This window comes from Palaemon carinicauda, chromosome 2, assembly GCF_036898095.1.
Source record: "Palaemon carinicauda isolate YSFRI2023 chromosome 2, ASM3689809v2, whole genome shotgun sequence".
Taxonomy (NCBI): Eukaryota; Metazoa; Arthropoda; class Malacostraca; order Decapoda; family Palaemonidae; genus Palaemon; species Palaemon carinicauda.
The window spans coordinates 157,671,366-157,690,451 of NC_090726.1; the positions used below are offsets into that span (position 1 = coordinate 157,671,366).

The 19,086-nt window shown below is 43.1% G+C and overlaps 1 protein-coding gene across 1 annotated transcript in view; it reads right to left on the reverse strand.

Moving 5' to 3' along the window:
- Positions 1-12,578: 12,578 nt before the first annotated feature.
- The window catches only part of MED16 (mediator complex subunit 16), a 258,180-nt gene continuing 251,672 nt past the window's right edge, over positions 12,579-19,086 (reverse strand). The window contains exon 17 of the mRNA XM_068359399.1: positions 12,579-13,253. Within this exon, the coding sequence (XP_068215500.1) occupies positions 13,127-13,253 (127 nt within the window). The 3' untranslated portion in view covers positions 12,579-13,126. The remainder of the gene's footprint in view (positions 13,254-19,086) is intronic.

The window sequence follows — 19,086 nt, forward strand, 5'->3', positions numbered from 1 at the left end:
AAACCTCTCATCGGCCAATGAAGGATTCTGAGTTTTGGCCACAAAGCCTGGCACGAAGTTGAGCAAGACTTCCCCCCATCCTCTAGAATGGGTGACTTCGTAGGATAGACCATGAAGTTCACCAACCTTTTTTTCTGAGGCCAGAGCTACTAAGAAGACGGTCTTAAGGGTTAGGAAGTAGTCAGAGGTCCTATTTAAGGGCTCATAGGGTGGTCCCTTCAAGGAATGTAAGACCAGGGACATGTCCCAAGGTGGTGGTCTAATCTCAACTGGGGGGCAAGATCTCTCAAAACCTCGAATCAACAAGGTGATATCTTCTGCGGTGGAAAGGTCAACCCCTCTCAGTCTATAGATGAGGCTTAAGGCTGAACGATAGCCTTTAATTGCCGAGACTGAGAGGAGTTTCTCCTCCCTGAGGTACACCAGGAAGTCTGCCACTAATGGAAGAGAAGGATCGAGTGGAGACACGCCTCGCCCTCTACTCCAAGCTACAAACACTCTCCATCTTGCTTGGTAAAGGTTTGTGGAATATTGGCGCAGGTGCCTGGACATGTGGTCAGCCACCTTCTCTGAAAAGCCTCTGCTTCTGAGGAGAGACTGGACAGCCTCCAAGCGTGAAGCTTCAGGAAGTGGATTCTCCAGTGGGGGATACCACTGTGTGGCTGTGTCAACAGAAGGAGTTCTGGAGGCAGAAACCTTGGAACTTGAACAAGCAAGGAAAGAAGGTCTGCGTACCACTCTCTGCTTGGCCATGCCGGAGCTATTAAAGTTAGCTTGCAGTTCCAGGAGGTCCTGAGTTTGTTGATCACCCTTCTGAGCAGGCAAAAGGGTGGAAAGGCATATGCGTCCAGGTTGTCCCAGGAATGTTGCAGGGCGTCCTGGATCGCTGCCTGATGGTTTGGAACTGGGGACCCGTAGCTGGGAAGTTTCGCATTCAGAGAAGTGGCAAACAGGTCTATTGTGGGGAAACCCCACAAAGCTATTACTGTCTTTTCTACTCGAGGATCCAAAGACCATTCGCCACTCAACACATGGTGATGTCTGCTCAGTTGATCCGCCACGATGTTTCTCCAGCCCGGAATAAACCTGGCCGAGAGAGAAATGTTGTGACCTTCCGCCCACTGGCAAATCTGGACCGCTAGCAGACAGAGGTCTCTTGCCAGAGTACCCCCTTGTTTGTTGATGTACGAGACGGCTGTGGAGTTGTCGCTCATCAGCACCACTTCTCGTCCTTGTAGATCTTTTACAAAGAATTTTAGGCCTTTCCAGGCTGCTAATAATTCCAGGTGATTTATGTGGAGAGTTTGCTCTATCGGAGACCAAACTCCTGATGCTAATTTTGGGCCTAGGTGGGAACCCCAGCCCCGTAGCGATGCGTCCGGAAAATCTTCTGGTCGTTCTAATTCCTCGTGAGGGAGGGCGATAGAAGCCCGAATGTCTGGAGGTAACGGTGACGTAGAATACTCCATAGCCGTTATTCCACGGGAAGGCTGAGTGCTGGCTAATAGCGCCGCGCGTGCCTGATCTTGCATGGAAGTCGATGGTCTAGGCGTAGGCAACCGAATTAACGGTACTATCTCAGTAAGAGGTTGCATTGATCGGCGATCTGGCCTTTTACCTCTGTTTTCAACTGAGGAGAAGAAGGGTTGAACCCACTGGCAAATCTGTACCGCTAGCAGACAGAGGTCTCTTGCCAGAGTACCCCCTTGTTTGTTGATGTACGAGACGGCTGTGGAGTTGTCGCTCATCAGCACCACTTCTCGTCCTTGTAGATCTTTTACAAAGAATTTTAGGCCTTTCCAGGGTGCTAATAATTCCAGGTGATTTATGTGGAGAGTTTGCTCTATCGGAGACCAAACTCCTGATGCTAATTTCGGGCCTAGGTGGGAACCCCAGCCCCTTAGCGATGCGTCCGAAAAATCTTCTGGTCGTGCTAATTCCTCGTGAGGGAGGGCGATAGAAGCCCGAATGTCTGGAGATAACGGTGACGTAGAATACTCCATAGCCGTTATTCCACGGGAAGGCTGAGCGCTGGCTAATAGCGCCGCGCGTGCCTGATCTTGCATGGAAGTCGATGGTCTAGGCGTAGGCAACTGAATTAACGGTACTATCTCAGTGAGAGGTTGCATTGATCGGCGATCTGGCCTTTTTCCTCTGTTTTCAACCGAGGAGAAGAAGGGTTGAACCCTTGCGTCTTCTTCCGAGGTTCTCGTGAGGCTCATATTCAGTAACTCGTTAGGAAGTACGGGAACCGGAGCTGTTCTGTCTGAAACGCGAGGGCGAGGTGAATGACCCCGCGCGGATATATCCGGAGACTTGCACGATCGTGAGGTTGAAGGACGGGAGTGCTTTCTCTCTGTTGATACGAAGCAACGGCGAGAAGAAGTGCTCTTTCTCGCTTCCCTAGAGCGATCTGAGCTCCTCAAGTTAATACCGCTCGTACGTGATCTGGAATAGAAGCAGTAATAGAGTTATTCCCGATGGTGGAAGATATTGTCCCACTGGGAGGGGCAACGTGATCCACCTGACCAGGGGGAATGGGGCTTAAGTCAATGGTGCCGCTCTTCCTTGACTTCCCCCGGAGGAAGGAGGCAAGAAGAGTCTGAAGGGAGAGATCGAGAGGCCGAAGAAGAGGCCCGAGACTCCTTAACTTTCGACGGCGAACCTGGAGGTAACGAATCCTTCTTGGATTTCTTCTTCTTCCTCTTCACAAACTTATCCCACTGAGAGGGTGACCATTCTCTACATACTTGGCAGGGGGAGCCTTCAGAACACCTATGACCTCTGCACGAAGGGCATAGGGAATGAGGATCCACCTCCGGTGGTGACATGAATGTGCCACAAGATTTTGGGGGAATCCCGGGACACTTCCTCATAATAGAGGACATCACATCTAATAAAGAAAAGAAAAAGTTAATCAAAAACACACTAAAGAAAGGCTAGTCTGCCAGTCAAACAAAAGCAGGAGCAGCGGTGCTACCACTGCGACGGCTAGAATTCGATTGAAGGTATTCAGTGGCTACCGACCGGCAGTCCCCCACCCCTAACAGGTGGATAACTACCGGCCCGGTCGTTAACGACCTTGTTAAGGTTTTCTGCCGTATTTTCCAGCTCATGCTAAAATATCTCCTATAGTAAAGAATGAGGGTTTGTATTTAGTGTAGGAACAAAAAAAAAAACCAGTAAATAGTGTATCAGATACTTCCATATTCACAATAAATCAAATGCAAACAAACTATAATTATGAATACACAACACCCTTAACTTACCACATGCTCCAGGGGTCTAGTCTTTTAAGTAACAAAGATTCTATAATAGTACCAACACTTGAACATTCAAGGCATCCTGCAGCTAATAGTAATTCCATATAATCATAAGCCTAAACTGAACTGTTCTTTACAATTATCCCCCAATTTTGGATATCTTTTGTCTCTAAGCATAATTTCTGAAAAGGTAGCCTATAAAATCACACCAAAATTCTGAAACTGAAAAGTAAAACATTTTGTGTTGCTCTGTTAAGCAGAGGTTTTCCTGTAAAAGCATCAAGCCGGGTACCTATCTGTTTGAGTAGTGTTAAGAACTGTAAATTGTTGGAAATACTAGCCACATAAAAGACAAACTCATCCCCTTGAATAGACCCATACATTACCAAAATTTGAATGGTCAGTAGATTAAAGTACCATCCAAAGATCCATTACAGCACAGAAGACCAGAGTAGTTTCACTGGAGTTCCCGACTGGTAATATAGGAGACTGGGTACTTCTATTATTGCAATCTGTTCTGTGTAAAGATTTTTTAAGCTGTAGAATGTCATTGAGCAAAGACCATTATGATGATAAATAAAATCAGTGAGTGTACAACTAGTATCAAAGTTGTCGTTGTTGAAATCATCAAAATCTATGAAGTCGCTGAAGTTGTCATCTTCTAAGTCTCCAATGTTGTCGTCCTCGTTAGTCTTTGTTCATTTAATTACTGTATTTAGCACAGGGACACTATATGAGCAATGCTAGTGAGCTATCAAAAATGTATGTATGAGGAAACTTACTTTTCCATTTATGCTGTTGTGCATCATTTGTGATTGTTCTTACGCAACATGCAAACCCTCATCCTTTAATTAGGGATATCGTTTCAGCGTGAGCTGGGATAAATCGTTGAAATTGGGTTAACCAACTGGGGCTCTGCTAGTGAGCTATCAAAAGTGAATGTATGAAGAAACTTACTTTTTCCCTTTATGCTGTTGTGCATCATTTGTGATTGTTCTTATGCAACATGCAAACCCTCATCCTTCAATTAGGGATATCGTTTCAGTGTGAGCTGGAATAGGGAGCAGGGCTAGGGGCCTCTCCCCTTTCTAGTAGGAGAAACCTCATTTTCGTTTCGGCCGCTCTTCCGTATGGATGAGCAGACAGTTCCTGGAATTTAAACAGTCTAATTTCTGTCTCTTCTTTCAGGAAGTGAATGGTCATATGTAATGGAGTGGAAGCCTGAAGTTTGTGTTGGCATAAACCGGTTGCTGATCCTCACTCCCTCTGTCTCTCTTGTAGAGGGCATGATTGTTCGCAATCATCCCCGTGTGCCGAGTGTACAATGTGGCTTCTGGTGCAGTGGCTGACGTACCCCTTGAAGGGGAGGAAATGTGCAAATCATTCATCAGGGTCCGAATGGGAAATACTTAAGAAGACACAGTGGAAGTTTTTTGCCACTTCTGTTTCCTCAATGGGTGCTGCTGCTGCTGTTGTGCCTGTGCATACACCTCTAGATTGGTCCCCAGGAAGTATACTGCAGGACTTAGATCTACATCAGTTGAGTATTCAGATTCTGCAGGAGTGGGAAACCCCTGGTGTTTGTCGCTTTCCTTTAGAGGCTGGAGACTCCTTGACTTTAATCGTGTAGACTGCTGATAAGGAGTTTGACCTTAGGAAGACCTCCATGGCTTTTTTAAGGAGTTGGTTGCTAGAACTACCTCTCCCCCAGTTCACTCTATGCATTCTGTCTCGAGTGTCCTCGGTGACACTAGCAGTGAAGGGTGTGGTCGTTCCCCATGTGTCAGGGAGGTCGGTTGTTCCCTTAATGGTTAAGGGAAAGTCTGGTAAAGTAACCCTCTACCTGACTGGTAATGTGCTGGGTTCTGGTGCCTTGGCCCCAACAGCCCTGAAAGGTAAGGAAGGGCAAAGGGAAAGGTAATGGTAAAGGAAAAGGGAAGGGTAAAAGGAGAGGTAAGGGTGAAGGTAAGAAGTGTTCTGTAGCCCCTATCCCTGGTGTTACAACGATCCATAACCAGTGTCTGCATTCCTCACCCCTTCCTTTGTGCCTGTTGCCCCAACCCTTGTGCCAGTGGGGTCAAGGGCCTGTTCCTCCTCCATCAATGTCAGTGATTGTACCTTCAGCCCAGCTCATTGTAGGGTCTTGTGAATAAGTCTTCCCCTCCCCCTGCAACAGCGTGTTCAAGTGTTGTGGCTCCTGTTGGAGCAACCTGTATGCTTTCTCCCTTAGGGGGAGCATCGTGTCAATGGACGCTTAGACTTTGACTGCTACGCTTGCAGAGCCAGAGGCGAAAGCTAGAAAGGGGTAGAAGCAAGTCAGATGAAGAAGAGGAAGGGGACACAGAAGTCCAAGCAGGCCAGTCATAGTCACAGGAAAAGGGCTTACTATGACACCATCTCCCTCTCGAGAAAAGTGTACAATACCCGAGTGGTTCCCAGGCACATGAGGGCAGAGGCCAGGACCCAGGTTTTCCCGGTAGCCAGTCCAAACACGGATATATGGCCTCAAATACTTTCTATTCCAAAGTTGATGGAGGAGCTTCAGCAACCTCCATCTTCGTTACTTCCAGGATACTAGGCACCTGCTCCTCCTATCGTTATGTGGTCTTCCAATTCAATATAGAGGATAGTATTATTCGAGACTGCTCTCAAGCTCATTGTAGCTCTGGTTGGTTAAGCGTGTGAGCCACTGTGAGGTGGAGAGCCTGGTTCCCTGTGCCTCAGAGCACAGGGCTATGGTTCCCCCTCCACCTCGACTCGCAGGAAGAGAAGTACCTGACACTACTTTGCCTGTCAGATCTCATACCTGGAGGTCTCTTCCCATAGTTGTTGGCCTGCCCAGGCCTTCGTCTGCTCTCAATTACGTGCATGGTTTTGTCTTTAGGAGAGAATGATTTCTACAGAGCATGCTTCCTCACCCATGGCCTTGGCTATGAATAAGGGTGCTTGGGGGCAGGATGCTTTGAAGCCTGCTGAGGCAGACTACCCTGATTCGAGGTCCTTGCTTTCATTCGTGAGTGCAATGGCCTTAGGAGGCTACCTTGGCACCTCCTACAGGAAGGACTTCTGTCATGGATGGGCACTTTGGTGTCCCTCTAGGTTCGGAGCCCTCTTTGGAGTTGGTCTGATTGGAGAACGAGAAGTCTGCACCTCTTTAGGTTGACCCATCCATGTGTGTTCTGAAGGTGGCTCTAGTTAGAGACTCGAGGCAAAAGGCCCATCCTTCTTGGCCTCTACAGTAGTCGGTGTCTATGGAAGCTTTGGACTTGACCACTATCCACACTGTTTAGTGGCTTGATCAGTAGTCAGTTACATACTTCATAAAGTCAACAAGGTTATCAATCCTGCAGCCTTTAGAGAACTACAAAAGGCTTGCGTTGTCGGGTGGGAAGGGATTCACCTCCCTTACCAACCAGTCGGCAAACCTTTGGGATAACGGGGTCTTGTAGAGGTGAGATGCTTTGGATTCTTGCCTCTCAAGACAACTTACCATGGAGGGGCGTTGACATTGAGGAACTCATCAGTGCAGGGAGCCACTCCTCTCCAGCTGGAGGATTGTGTGCAAGCGGTCATCGGTTCATGGAAGACTGCTTTGCAGGACTCTCTGATCCACCATGCGGTCTCTTTCAAAGGCTCCAGACCTTTGAAGGGGGCAGCGGCCAAATCTGCAGGGTAGGGACCAAGGAAGGGACCTGCACCCACTCCAAGACCCCAGCTGCAGCTCCTTGGACCTTCCAATTCCATTTAGAGGTGTGGCGGTAGGAAGAAGATAGGGAGAGGAAAATGCTGATACCAGTGTTCCCCATATCCCACTGCCAAGAGTAAAGGGTTGCTTGTCTAGCCATTGGGCGACTTGGCAGAGACCCCGAGGCCAAGTCTTGGGTGGTGAGTGTCCTTCAGGAAGGTTACTTACTTCTGAACCACTGGCCTCCCTATTCCTAGTTCTGATAGAGTTCCTGTTGGAGCATCCACCATCCATAAAAGCACTGCCTCTGCGGACAGAGGTGGAAGGGATGCTGGAGAAAAACGTGCTTGAAGTTGTTCGAGATGGGTCTCTTGGCTTCTATAGTCGACTATTCCTGGTGAGGAAGGTGACTGGGAGCTGGAGGCCAGTCACTGACCACCTTCTCCTGAACAGATTTGTTCATTAAGTGAAGTTCAGGATGGAGGTAGTATGGTCTGTGTTGATTTCAATCTAAGAGGGAGACTTCCTGCTTTTGATAGATCTGAAGGATGCATACTTTCATACTTTCAAGTACCTATTCATCAGGCATCTCGAAAGTACCTCTTCTTCTCCCTCTAAAAGTATGGTATACCAGTTCATGACTCTGTGCCTCGGACTGTGTACGACTCCCCAGGTGTTCCCTCGGATATTCACGTTGGTAGCTGCTTGGATCAACTTGCGAGGCACACGTTTTCTGAAGTATCTCAACGATTAGTTGATCTTGGTCTTTTCGAAGAGGCAGTTGCTTCAGGATCAAGATTGGATTCATGCATTTTGCCACGATCTGGAGATTGTGGTAAACTGGGAGAAATCGAATCTCATACTTAAGTAGAGGTTGAAGTACCTGGGCATGCTGATAGACATGACTGCAGCGAGAGTCTTTTCAACAGAAGATTGCATTAGCAAGCTCAGGGAAGTTGTGAGACCTTTTCTTTCCAATACAGAAATCCCAACTTGACGCCGCTGGCAATGTCTTTTTGGTCATCTTTCCTCGTTAAAGAAGCTCATTCCCAACAGGTGCTTCCATCAGAGATTTCTTCAATGATGTCTGAAGGATCATTGGTCTCAGCCGGCAGGGATCCCCTGTTCATTCCTGTTCCAATGGAACAAGAAGCTTGGGGCGATTATGCTTGGTGGCTTCACAAAGAAAACCTCACCAAGGGAGTCGCACTAGACTCACTACCTCCAGACATGCTTCTATTCTCAGATGCATTGAAGGAGTGGTGGGGAGCATACCTGAGCGACCTGGTCATCTTGGGGTATGGACCAAAAAGGAAAGGCATCTACACATCAACATCCTCTAGCTGCAAGCTAGAGGACGTTGATGTGTAGATGCCTATTGATGGTTAAAATTTTTTGTGATGCTGCATTCATCAGGAAGAGGTTAATGATGTTATGGCTTTTTGGTAATGTTGGACTGAGCATACCCTAAAACAGTTGTGATAATTCATTGTAAACATACAGGGTGATGGTATGTTTATGGGAAATTGAATTTTGGCAATAATTTCCCCATCTGCCCGCAGTGAGTTCAGACAGCCAAGACCAGGCCCTTGACCCAGTAAAAGATTTTGGGTTGGAGGATGATCTAGGGCCTCAAAGAGAACTTTGATCTCTTCTGAGTGACATCATTTGAGTTCTTCCCATCATTGGCTCACTTGCTAGTAGCACTTGACTCCTGATATCTGTGCCCCCTTGTATTTATATACATATGGGCAGGCTACCATCCCTCCTGGGTTCGGCCTGCTTGAGTCCTTAGTGAGTGTTGAAATTATCACCAAGATAGTTAAGAGCTCATTCTACTCCCTCTATGGATTGGATTTATAACCAAACATTGGAACCTGTGATGCCATTCAGTGCCCAAGTGTAGCTAGGGGTCAAAGGAATGATGCAAAGATACTTAATTAATGCATACAGTGTACTGCAAGAGGTGCACTGATGGTAATAGCTTCCTAGTCTCTCCTTCTGTGGTCGTTCTTCATAGGGACCTGCCAGTTCTAAGAGCTCCCTATGTTCCTTCTGTTTTCTCTGTATTCTAACCTGAAGATTTTGTGGTGCCTTGACCCTTGAGCATTCAGGCCAAGGAAAAACTCCAGTGATGGTTGCCGCTTCAGGCTCGTATCTTCTGGTTTCAGTGATAAGGGAGGAGTCTATAGCACAGAGTTCTGCTATGGGTACCAAGTAGGGAGATGCAGGTAGTAACCCCTGGCAACTTGATATGGGATAAACCAACTGGCCTCACATAAATTTTTGTTGTAGAAGTGTGAACATTCTTTTTGTAAAGGTGGAATTTGAGGTGCATTAAGGAACCATTCCCTTAGGTGTTTCCTCAGCTCACACCCAAAGAGGTGATAATGATAACATACACGACTTTTTGACAGTCTGGCAGAAGCAGTCTCACATGATGGGGAAGGGGGGGTGGTTGTTTCTGCTCATCACAGCCCTTTTGAGGGGACTGTTGTTGGGATGATAGTGCCAGGCTAGAAGACACCCTTCTTGGTTAAAATGATCAAGATGGGCATGAAATTATTGATAGATTTTTTGCTGGAAGGGGATTCCACCTTCCTCCAAAACTGCAACCATTTTTTTGTAAAGGTCTACCTTAAAAAGATTTCAATGTTTCATGAAACTGCAAGTTTTGTGAGGCCTTTCTCACCAAAATCTGGATGCCTATGTTAGCATAGCATGAAGAATCATGGTGATGATTTACCATTGATTCCAGAGATAATCAGGATGGCAGAATTCAATGCTTGCCAGACACCTTATGTAGTGTCGTTATAGTCTTTCTGGAAGTTGGAGCTATAAGAGGATCTGAAAGTGCCTGCTGTGCTCTGGCAGTCACAGCATATATATGAGGCTATCCAGACCTTTGCCGTAAAGCTGTTCGAGGGAATTTCTCCTCAGTAACCCTCTTGTTGTGCACCTTTTTCCTTAATCCTTGGTGTATAGAGCCTGGGCGAATGCTTTGCAGCTAATACTTCTCTTACAGAGAAGCGGAGGAAAATGAGATTTTACAAAATGCAGCACTATAATTGCTACAAGCAGAAGCGCTAAAGGCAGCCAGTGAAGCAACCGGTAACACAAAAGGCTGGCTATCACTTTTCCTCAAAGTGATTTATGGCAAGCAACCACCATTTTCTAAGAGAGAAGCCCCAAGTAATTCAGATTACTTCGAGCAAGAAAGGCATGAAGCAGACTAAAGGCAGTCAGGGTTCTGGCCCTGTTTACAAAGGCAAATGACTTCAACAATGAATGCCTTCAGGCCAAGGATTACTTCCATCATTTTCCTGAATGACAGACCTTCTCCTGCTGGGGTCATAGTAGTCTCAAATGGTTTGGGCTGGTCGGGGAAATCTAAACTGCCTCCGCAAATAAATAATTTTTGAAGGCTAAAACCCTGGAGCTCAACTCATTTCTTAGCAAAATATTGGAGAAGAGAGTCATACATAAATACAGATTTCTTGAATTCCAAGGCAGATTTTACAATTTTAATCTTGTCAATGTTAGCTGGGAGAAGGGTGATCCTCAACCTCTTTTATCTCAATAAACATATTGGAGGTGATGGAGTTCAAAATGGTGACCATAGCCAAAGTCCACCAATCTCTACACCAAGAGCCATTGAACTGTACTAAAGATCTCAAAGATGCTTACTGGCATGCCTTGATTGCTCATCACTTTCAGCCTTACCCAAGGTTTTCAAAACTTGACTTCACTGATGGTGGAAGTTTGGACATGCTCTGCATACAGGAATTGGATCATGTGAGTTACTCATCAATTATCAGTAAATGAATTTCAGTTTTTTGGTCTTCATTTACTAAAGAATTATGCATGATTATTAATTAAAATCCAACAGCAACAGGGTATATTAGCATATGGTGAACAATTCTTTAATAGTAACTGTGATGACAAAAAAATTAAGTACAGAGTGATAAACAAAGCAATGTTAACAACGGTCAGTCTCTGCAAAGAAAAATTGCTAATACCAAAGACTAGCTGTAAGGTTATGTCTGAAATTTGTCCCAGGAATAGTAGATATAAAGTCATAATAATAGCCTAGTGTAAGTAAACTAAAACACATAAGCATAAAACATAAATATCCTTAAATGAATAAACATGTGACAAAACTAAAGGCATACAAAAATTTCAGGAGCATTATTTAGTAACCATATGCAAAAATGAACAAGCAAAACCATCACCACCATTGATAAATATATGAAGAAAAAAAAGAGACCAGATGGACACCTAGTTGTTCCAAGTAAACACTATTTGCAGGTCTGCCAACAAGTATACACTTATGACAAGTGATAAGACTGATGAACAAAACAAAGGTTAGACAAAGTAAATCAACAGGATTTTAAAACCAAAATCTGTTATTCCCATACTTACTTTTGAATAGTTAAGTGATATTATTTATAAAGGGTCAATTTCACAACTTAAAAATAAAAAAATAAATTTCTTTCTCACTGACATGTACAGCCTCCGTGAGACTGTTATATCACCACCACCCACCCACCCTATAGGTAGTAGGTTGGTCAAGGTATCAGCCACCCGTTGAGATTCTACCGCTAGATAGGGATTCGGTACTTTGACTGGCCAGATAGTACTACATTGGATCCTTCTCCAGTTACTGCTCATTTTTCCTTTGCCTACACATACATAGAATATTCTGGCCTATTCTTTACACATTCACCTCTTTCCTCACACAACTGACAACAATTAGATAACCAAATAAATTGTTCTTCACTGAAGAGGTTAACTTCTGCACTGTAATCAGTCAATGACTACTTTCCACTTGGTAAGGGTAGAAGAGAGACTTTAGCTATGGCAAGGAGCTCTTCTAGGACACTTGAAAATGAAACCATTGTTCTCTAGTCTTGTGTAGTGCTGTAGCCTCTGTACCATGGCCTTCCACCATCATAGGTTAGAGTTCTTTTGCTTGAGGGTGCACTCAAGCACACTATTCTATTTCCTTTCCTCACTGGGCTATTTTCCCTGTTGGAGAACTTGGGCTTATAGTACAGTATCCGGCATTTCTAGCTATAGTACGAGGAGAAAAACATGTCTCAGAAAAAACATCAAGACCATCATTCAGATTAATTTAGTTGTGCCATACCTATACACATATCTTTCGCTCTCTTGTATTTTTCTTAATAGCCTTTGTGGTTTGTCATAATGTATGTTTGTTTTAACATTACAGAGGTATGTCTTCCGCTAGTCATTTACTCAGATAATGTCTTGAATGGAAGACAAATAGGACATATTAGGCTAGAATTATGTTCACTCGTGTTTTCCATGCCAGGGCACTAATTCCTTAATTATTCATTGCACTTAATGGAGCAAGATTGTAGCTATTATTTGCATACTGTACTAGACATAAAGAGAATGGCCAGTTTTAACACCTACAATCAGACTCATGTGTGGATCAAGGGTCTGCTCTTCCTTTAGGTATGTCTGAAAATTATCTCTACAGTAGACTATCCTACCATAGAGCAATGGGGTTCTATTGAAACAAATGCAGGTTTATGTGCTTAGCTAAAAATTGTAAAGTAATTAATAAAATAAAAAATATTTACCAAGTTTATTGATAATTTGAGTGTACAGGTACATAAAATATTACAGTAGTTGAAAATATAATTAAATAACTTATATATCTACCTTTTTATTTATACAGCACCTACTTTTTAATTATCAAGGCATCAGTTAACAAAAAATTTCCAGAATCAATTATGCAAAATGTAATAAAATAAGCTTAGCAATAGAATAAAAAAATTTATGACTGAAACAAGGCCAAATCCATTACAATATCCACAGTACATATGTACTGAAATAAGGAATGTTACAAATACTAGGTAAATTAAAAAGTAAATGCTGTAAACTTAAATATCCTTAAATAGTTACATAAATGTGGGGCATCCTAAAAAATCTTATAATTACTTTGCAGCCAAAAGGCTACATTACAATTACAAGTCAGAATCTCCTTTCACACCAAAAGCTGTGTCGTCATGTTGACAAATGTTCAACATTCGAGTGCCTTGAATATAAACATCAAAATGCTTTGTGATTTTTGGCAACCATTATTTCTTATAAAATAAAGAAACAAATGAGTGGTGCTTCACCTAATAGAAGATTTTGATCATTGTAATCAAGCAGCTTTTGATGCATTGACAGGAGTGCGAGCCCAATGTCCAGAACAAAGGCAATTTGAAGCCCAATGTTGATCCCAAACAGCATCAACATCACCCCACCAACTAGCTCGTACACTGCAGCATCTGAAATGATGATTAAAAAGTTATCAACATCAGCTTCAGCTGTTATAATCAAAACTCTTACAAAGTTAACTATTAGCTTAAAGTATTACTTAGGCGATACAAAAGTCTCATTACACTACAAACCTGCTACCATAGAAAATCATTTGTTATGTGAAATGAGATCTCCTTCAGCTATAAAAAAATGAAGATGATCTGCTGGTTCTGGTGCATGTGCTAAATAGTCTTCAGTTCCCTGGTTGTTAAACTAAAAAAAATTTCAAAGTAAGGCTGGTAATTCAAGATCATGTTTTGTGTTAAAACCTATCCCACAATACAGATCATTGCCAGTCTAGTCCTAGATTATAATGAATGTTTCCTGCCCTTGAACCCATCAGGAACTTAACTACAAATTATTTTAACAAATACCTTAATGAATTCTGTCAAATACTTTGACATATTACTGTACTTAGTATCAAAAGATATAAAGCATTTGTTTGGTTTTACCTTCCAAAAATGGTTATTCTATTTATCAGTTATTTCAAATTGCCAGTTACCTAAATGAGGTTAGGTCCAGATAATCAGTTTTTTTATATTTATCAACCTTTGATAATATGAAGTTAGATCAGAAACCACTGGTGGTAGGGCAGACCTACTTGTGCTGGATAAGAGTGGTGCTATTAACTTGGACAAATTTGAAGAAATTTGCAATACACTATTCAAAATTTGAATATAATTTTGTATGATCATACCAACTTTTTTAAGATAAGTCTAGAAGGGCATCCGATGCCGTATTAGCTTTGTGTGTTTTATGATTAAAAACAAAGAACAGGCAGGTATGTGCCTCAGAGGTAGGACAGTCTTCAAGGCACAATCTTTTATTTCTTTCCCTATTTTTGGATCTGTTGTATATGTAGATATAACTGATAAGGTGGTTACTCAGTTGAATACCAGACTGAAGTTCTTAATTTTAATTACAAGTTAAGCCAAGCAGAAAGAGTATAAGTTCTTAAAAACAAATGATCGCTACATTTGTCAGCATGTCCAGAAATTTGGAAATAGCCTGAATGCATTCATGTCAGCAAAGTCACTGAACAAATATAAAATGGTTTTGTTCTTCTGTTCGTGATCCTTTAGCATAACAGGTACATGCTCTGTTACATATCAGATAAATCTAGATCTTTATAGTTCCCTTCACTTGTAGGTGTGAAATAAGTTCTGGCTCTTTTCTAATAGCAAAACAGACTCTAATAACCCCATTCAGGCCACAAGGGGAATTGTCTGTTGATCTGTGGCCTCTATTGTCTTTGTCTAAGAAGGCTACTGTATAAAACAGAATAGACAACCAATGTCAGAGGTGATTCATCCAAACCAAGTCATGCTTCATCTAACCACCTGGAAACTAGCCATCACATTCTCAGAACCTAAGAATATTGCAGCCCTCTTAGATAATCTTTTATAGGTTCAAAAAGACAGTTTACAACAAATCTTTATCAAACACACTTGTATGTTTATTCTTAATCATGACAATCTAAGAATGTATCAATGACTAGAACTAGCTAAGGCAATAGTTAAAATTTTACATTGTCCTTTTATGAAAAGAATTTTCAATCTCAGCCTTTAAGGGGTATCCATCAATGCTTAATTATGTAATCCAGATTTTTAGTAGTCAAGCTTCTGGGATAAGATCTACCGATTTCTCGTATTATAACGGATATATTTAAGGCTTTATTATTAAAAGACCTCCAGTAATTAGGTCTACTTTATTTAACTTGGGTATGGTTTTACAGTACATAAAAGGCTCGATGGTTAAAAAGCTTTTCCTATAAGCACTGGCTTCAGCTAAATGTATATAATCTGCAAGCACTATCTTTTAAGGTAAGCTTTAGGAGCATATGATGATTTTGTTTCTTTTACCTTCTTTCTGAGCAAAAACTAGTATAAGATTAAGAGACTGCTGCAATTCTTTCCCTTTCCCTCTTTGGAAACAGTTGTAAGCATTTCATAAAAAGAAATAGATTTCTTTGTCTGGAAAGACCTATTACATATTTTTTGGACAAACTATGGATATTAAGAGATAAGGTCCCCAATTTCCTATATGGGATTAGAATTTCAAATTGTCCTTTGTCAAAAATTGCAATGTCATTTCTTGTTAAAAGTTTTGTCACAGAATTGGCTCTAGGTTCTATAGTGGCTGCTGGCAATGGGGTCTTTTAATTTTGTTGAGTTTAATTAATTCATAATTTCCTTGTTTCTAAATTATTTCAAATATCATTACAAAAATAATATGGAGTCCCATATTTCAATGATGGTTTGTTACCAATTTTAATATGATTTTTTATTTCTGCGCTAACCTGATGATGTTACTATAAATGCCAACCCTCATCCCCACTGACTTGTGATGTCAAGAGGATAAGGAATAGCCATGACTTGCTTCCTTGCCATTAACCAATGAAGTGTCATTGAAATTGTTAAGATTGTCATCATTTTTAAAATTATTAAAATTACTTTTCATAAAATTATTATTTCTGGGCTCGAACCTGTGCCGCCCAGTGAATAAGCTCCATTTAGCACTTATTCTTAGGTAATTTACTGCTAAATATACCAGAGAAAAAATGTAAAGGAGTGCTAGGTTAACTAGCTCGCTCACCTATTGGTGTCGGTATAAAATTGGGCGTATAATCCAGAGGTCCCGCACTATTTAGATTCATCCACGACAGAAACCCCAATAGAGGAGAGCCGTTCAACCTCACTCGGTACTACTAACAATGCATCCGCTCAGAACCCAACTCCTTTTAGCACGTCTTGTGTGTAACCCGCTTTTTTGTTGTGCTCTCGTTTTTTCGCTTATTTTCTTTGGATTATGGCTTCTTCGTCGGTTTCCCTGGAGACACCGTCTAAGTTAAGTACCAAGCTGTGTTTTGCTGTGTTTTGAGCAACCTAGATCGTCTAATATTTGAATTATAGGAGTGTATTCTCTTCGTTCATACCGATATTTGAATTATAGGAGTGTATTCTCTTCGTTCATACCGATCTTGCTTGATTCCATTTACAGTTGGTACTCCTGTTTTGAGAGCTTTTAGTTTCACTCGCGGTGTTACTATATGTATTATTTTTATTATTAAATTTTATTTGTTATTATGGATATTCATTATTTAGCGTTTAGAACCCTCGTGGTTCAAATTTTGGGCCAATATCATTTACGTATCGTTATGGCTGCCGACCTTCGTGCTAGGCGGCAATGTTATTTTTTAAGCCATCAGGTGTGTCTTTTGTGATTTAATTATTATGTTGCATGCCTTGCCCAAAAATTTTTTATGTGTTTATTTTATATTATCAACGCTATTACTATTATAATGAATATTGTGCTATTACTCCGTTTGATCTGTCTGGTTGGGGATCGTCAGTTGGTAGCCCTGCGGCTCCGTATCACGTGATCCTCCCCCATGCTCCCCCTCTCGCTAGGTGGGTGGCTAGGCGTCTCTCCCCCTCTCCCCTAGGGGATCGTTGCCTTCCCTCCTTGTAGAGGGGGTAGTTCAGTGTTTATGGACTTTGTCCTCCGGGTGTCCCGGCGGGTTCGGCTCTGTCTAGTCTGGTTGGCCACCGGTCAACAGAGTTGGATCCCGGTGCACCCTATTTTATATTCACTTATCACACTGGTTTATGTTATATGAAACCCTCTGGGTTCCGTTGGCGGTTCTTATCTACAGTTCCGCCCCCCTATTTAATTTATAACAGTTCCTATGATGATTATATGACAGATCACTACCCCGGAGTTCCTATACGAATTGGTTTTGGATACTTTTATTTCCCGGCCCGGGGCTTAGCCTCGCCCCGGGAAATCAGACACCCTGTGTCTTAAATTTTTGTTGTTGCATCCTTTTTTTTATACTCCCGGCTCGACCGGAATGGATGGCTATACTTTAGTCTTAAGCTAGACTTTTGTTTAGGCCGGGTCCTCCGGACCCGCCCCTACTTAAGAATATTACAGTTAAGCCCTAATCTTGTGTTAGGCTTATGTTAGGCCCGGGTCCTCCGGACCCGCCCCTACTTAAGAGAATTACAGTTTCTCATATACTATTTACTTTAGTCTTAAGCTAGACTTATGTTTAGGCCGGGTCCTCCGGACCCGCCCCTTCTTAAGAATATTACAGTTAAGCCCTAATCTTGTGTTAGGCTTATGTTAGGCCCGGGTCCTCCGGACCCACCCCTACTTAAGAGAATTACAGTTTCTCATATACTATTTACTTTAGTCTTAAGCTAGACTTATGTTTAGGCCGGGTCCTCCGGACCCGCCCCTTCTTAAGAATATTACAGTTAAGCCCTAATCTTGTGTTAGGCTTATGTTAGGCCCGGGTCCTCCGGACCCGCCCCTACTTAAGAGAATTACAGTTTCTCATATACTATTTACTTTAGTCTTAAGCTAGACTTATGTTTAGGCCGGGTCCTCCGGACCCGCCCCTTCTTAAGAATATTACAGTTAAGCCCTAATCTTGTGTTAGGCTTATGTTAGGCCCGGGTCCTCCGGACCCGCCCCTACTTAGAGAATTACAGTTTCTCATATACTATTCTTTTTATAGATGGTGCATTGTCAGAGAAGACAGCCTGTGCAGCTGTTCTACATCAGCCCTGCGGCCATACCGTCTGTCGGTCTCACGCCCTCTGCGGTGTGCAGCTGGAGGACGTCGTGGTATGGCACCCGCATAACTGTGTGGTCTGTTTTGACCTCGTTACCACCCTTGGATCTGACTCGGTGAGTCCCGTTGGCTATGTTGCCTTCTTATTTATCTTACTTTTTTTGGCATACATACACTATTTAGTAAGATATCTATGGTCTTGAAGGACCACTGGGAGTCTGCCCTTTTATAATTCCCACTATTATTTCAGGCATCCCCGGAGCAAAAGTCTGCGGCTCGGGCCACACTGAAAGTGTGGGTTGGTGGTTTTGCCCGGAACGTGAAGTCCAAGCGGCCGTACGTCCTCTCCGAGGACTACTGTTCCCTGATTTACCCCAACGCCAAGTCTTCAGCCGCTGTGGCTAGGCATGTTGCAGCTCCCATCATTGCCCACATTGATGCCACCATAGCGGGGTTTATTGATCCAGAGCAGGATCCGTCGGACGCCCCCGGAGATCTAGAAGACAATGTTGCCTCCATGAACCTTGACGTGGAACCCATGTTATTGGATGATCCAGATACAGGTAGGGTGGTAAGTGAGGCAGGTGTTTCTGGCGATGAGATTCCTATCCTCAGCCCCTCTCTTTCTTCTTCTTCTGATCGCTCTTCCTTCCATGGTTTTTCTGGGGACCGTGATTCGTCCCAACGATCACACCCGGTTCCCCCCAAGAATAAGTCTAGAACCTTACCTAAAGTTCATAAGCCTCATAAGGCTTCTCATGGTTCTAAACAGAATACAAACCTGTCATCTAAGGCTTCTGGCTCCTCCTCTAAGTCTCGCGACCCGGGAGTTCATTCCGCCACACCTGCTGCTAGCCCGGGCCTTTCCGAATCAGCCATGCTTCGCATCGTGTCGGAGATGCAGGCTAAGTTTGTATCAGAGATACAGTCTAAGATGGACACGATGTTCTCTAACATCGGTCAGAGACTTGGGGCATTAGAGCAAGGTGCTCCGGAGCGGGTCCAAAGCTCTCTCATCCCGGATGCCTCTAAGCTCCCGCAGTTTGCCAAAAACAACCCTTGGCGTATGGCTCTTCATTCCCCGTTCTCAGACGGAATGTTAACTTTGGAGGGTCTTGGCACTCGTCCCCTAGAGGACTTTGAATTCTTTCCTCCTGGTCTGGCATTTCCATTTCATGGTTATGCCAGGCTTACCGAGGAAGCTTTGGTTCGGTTAGACA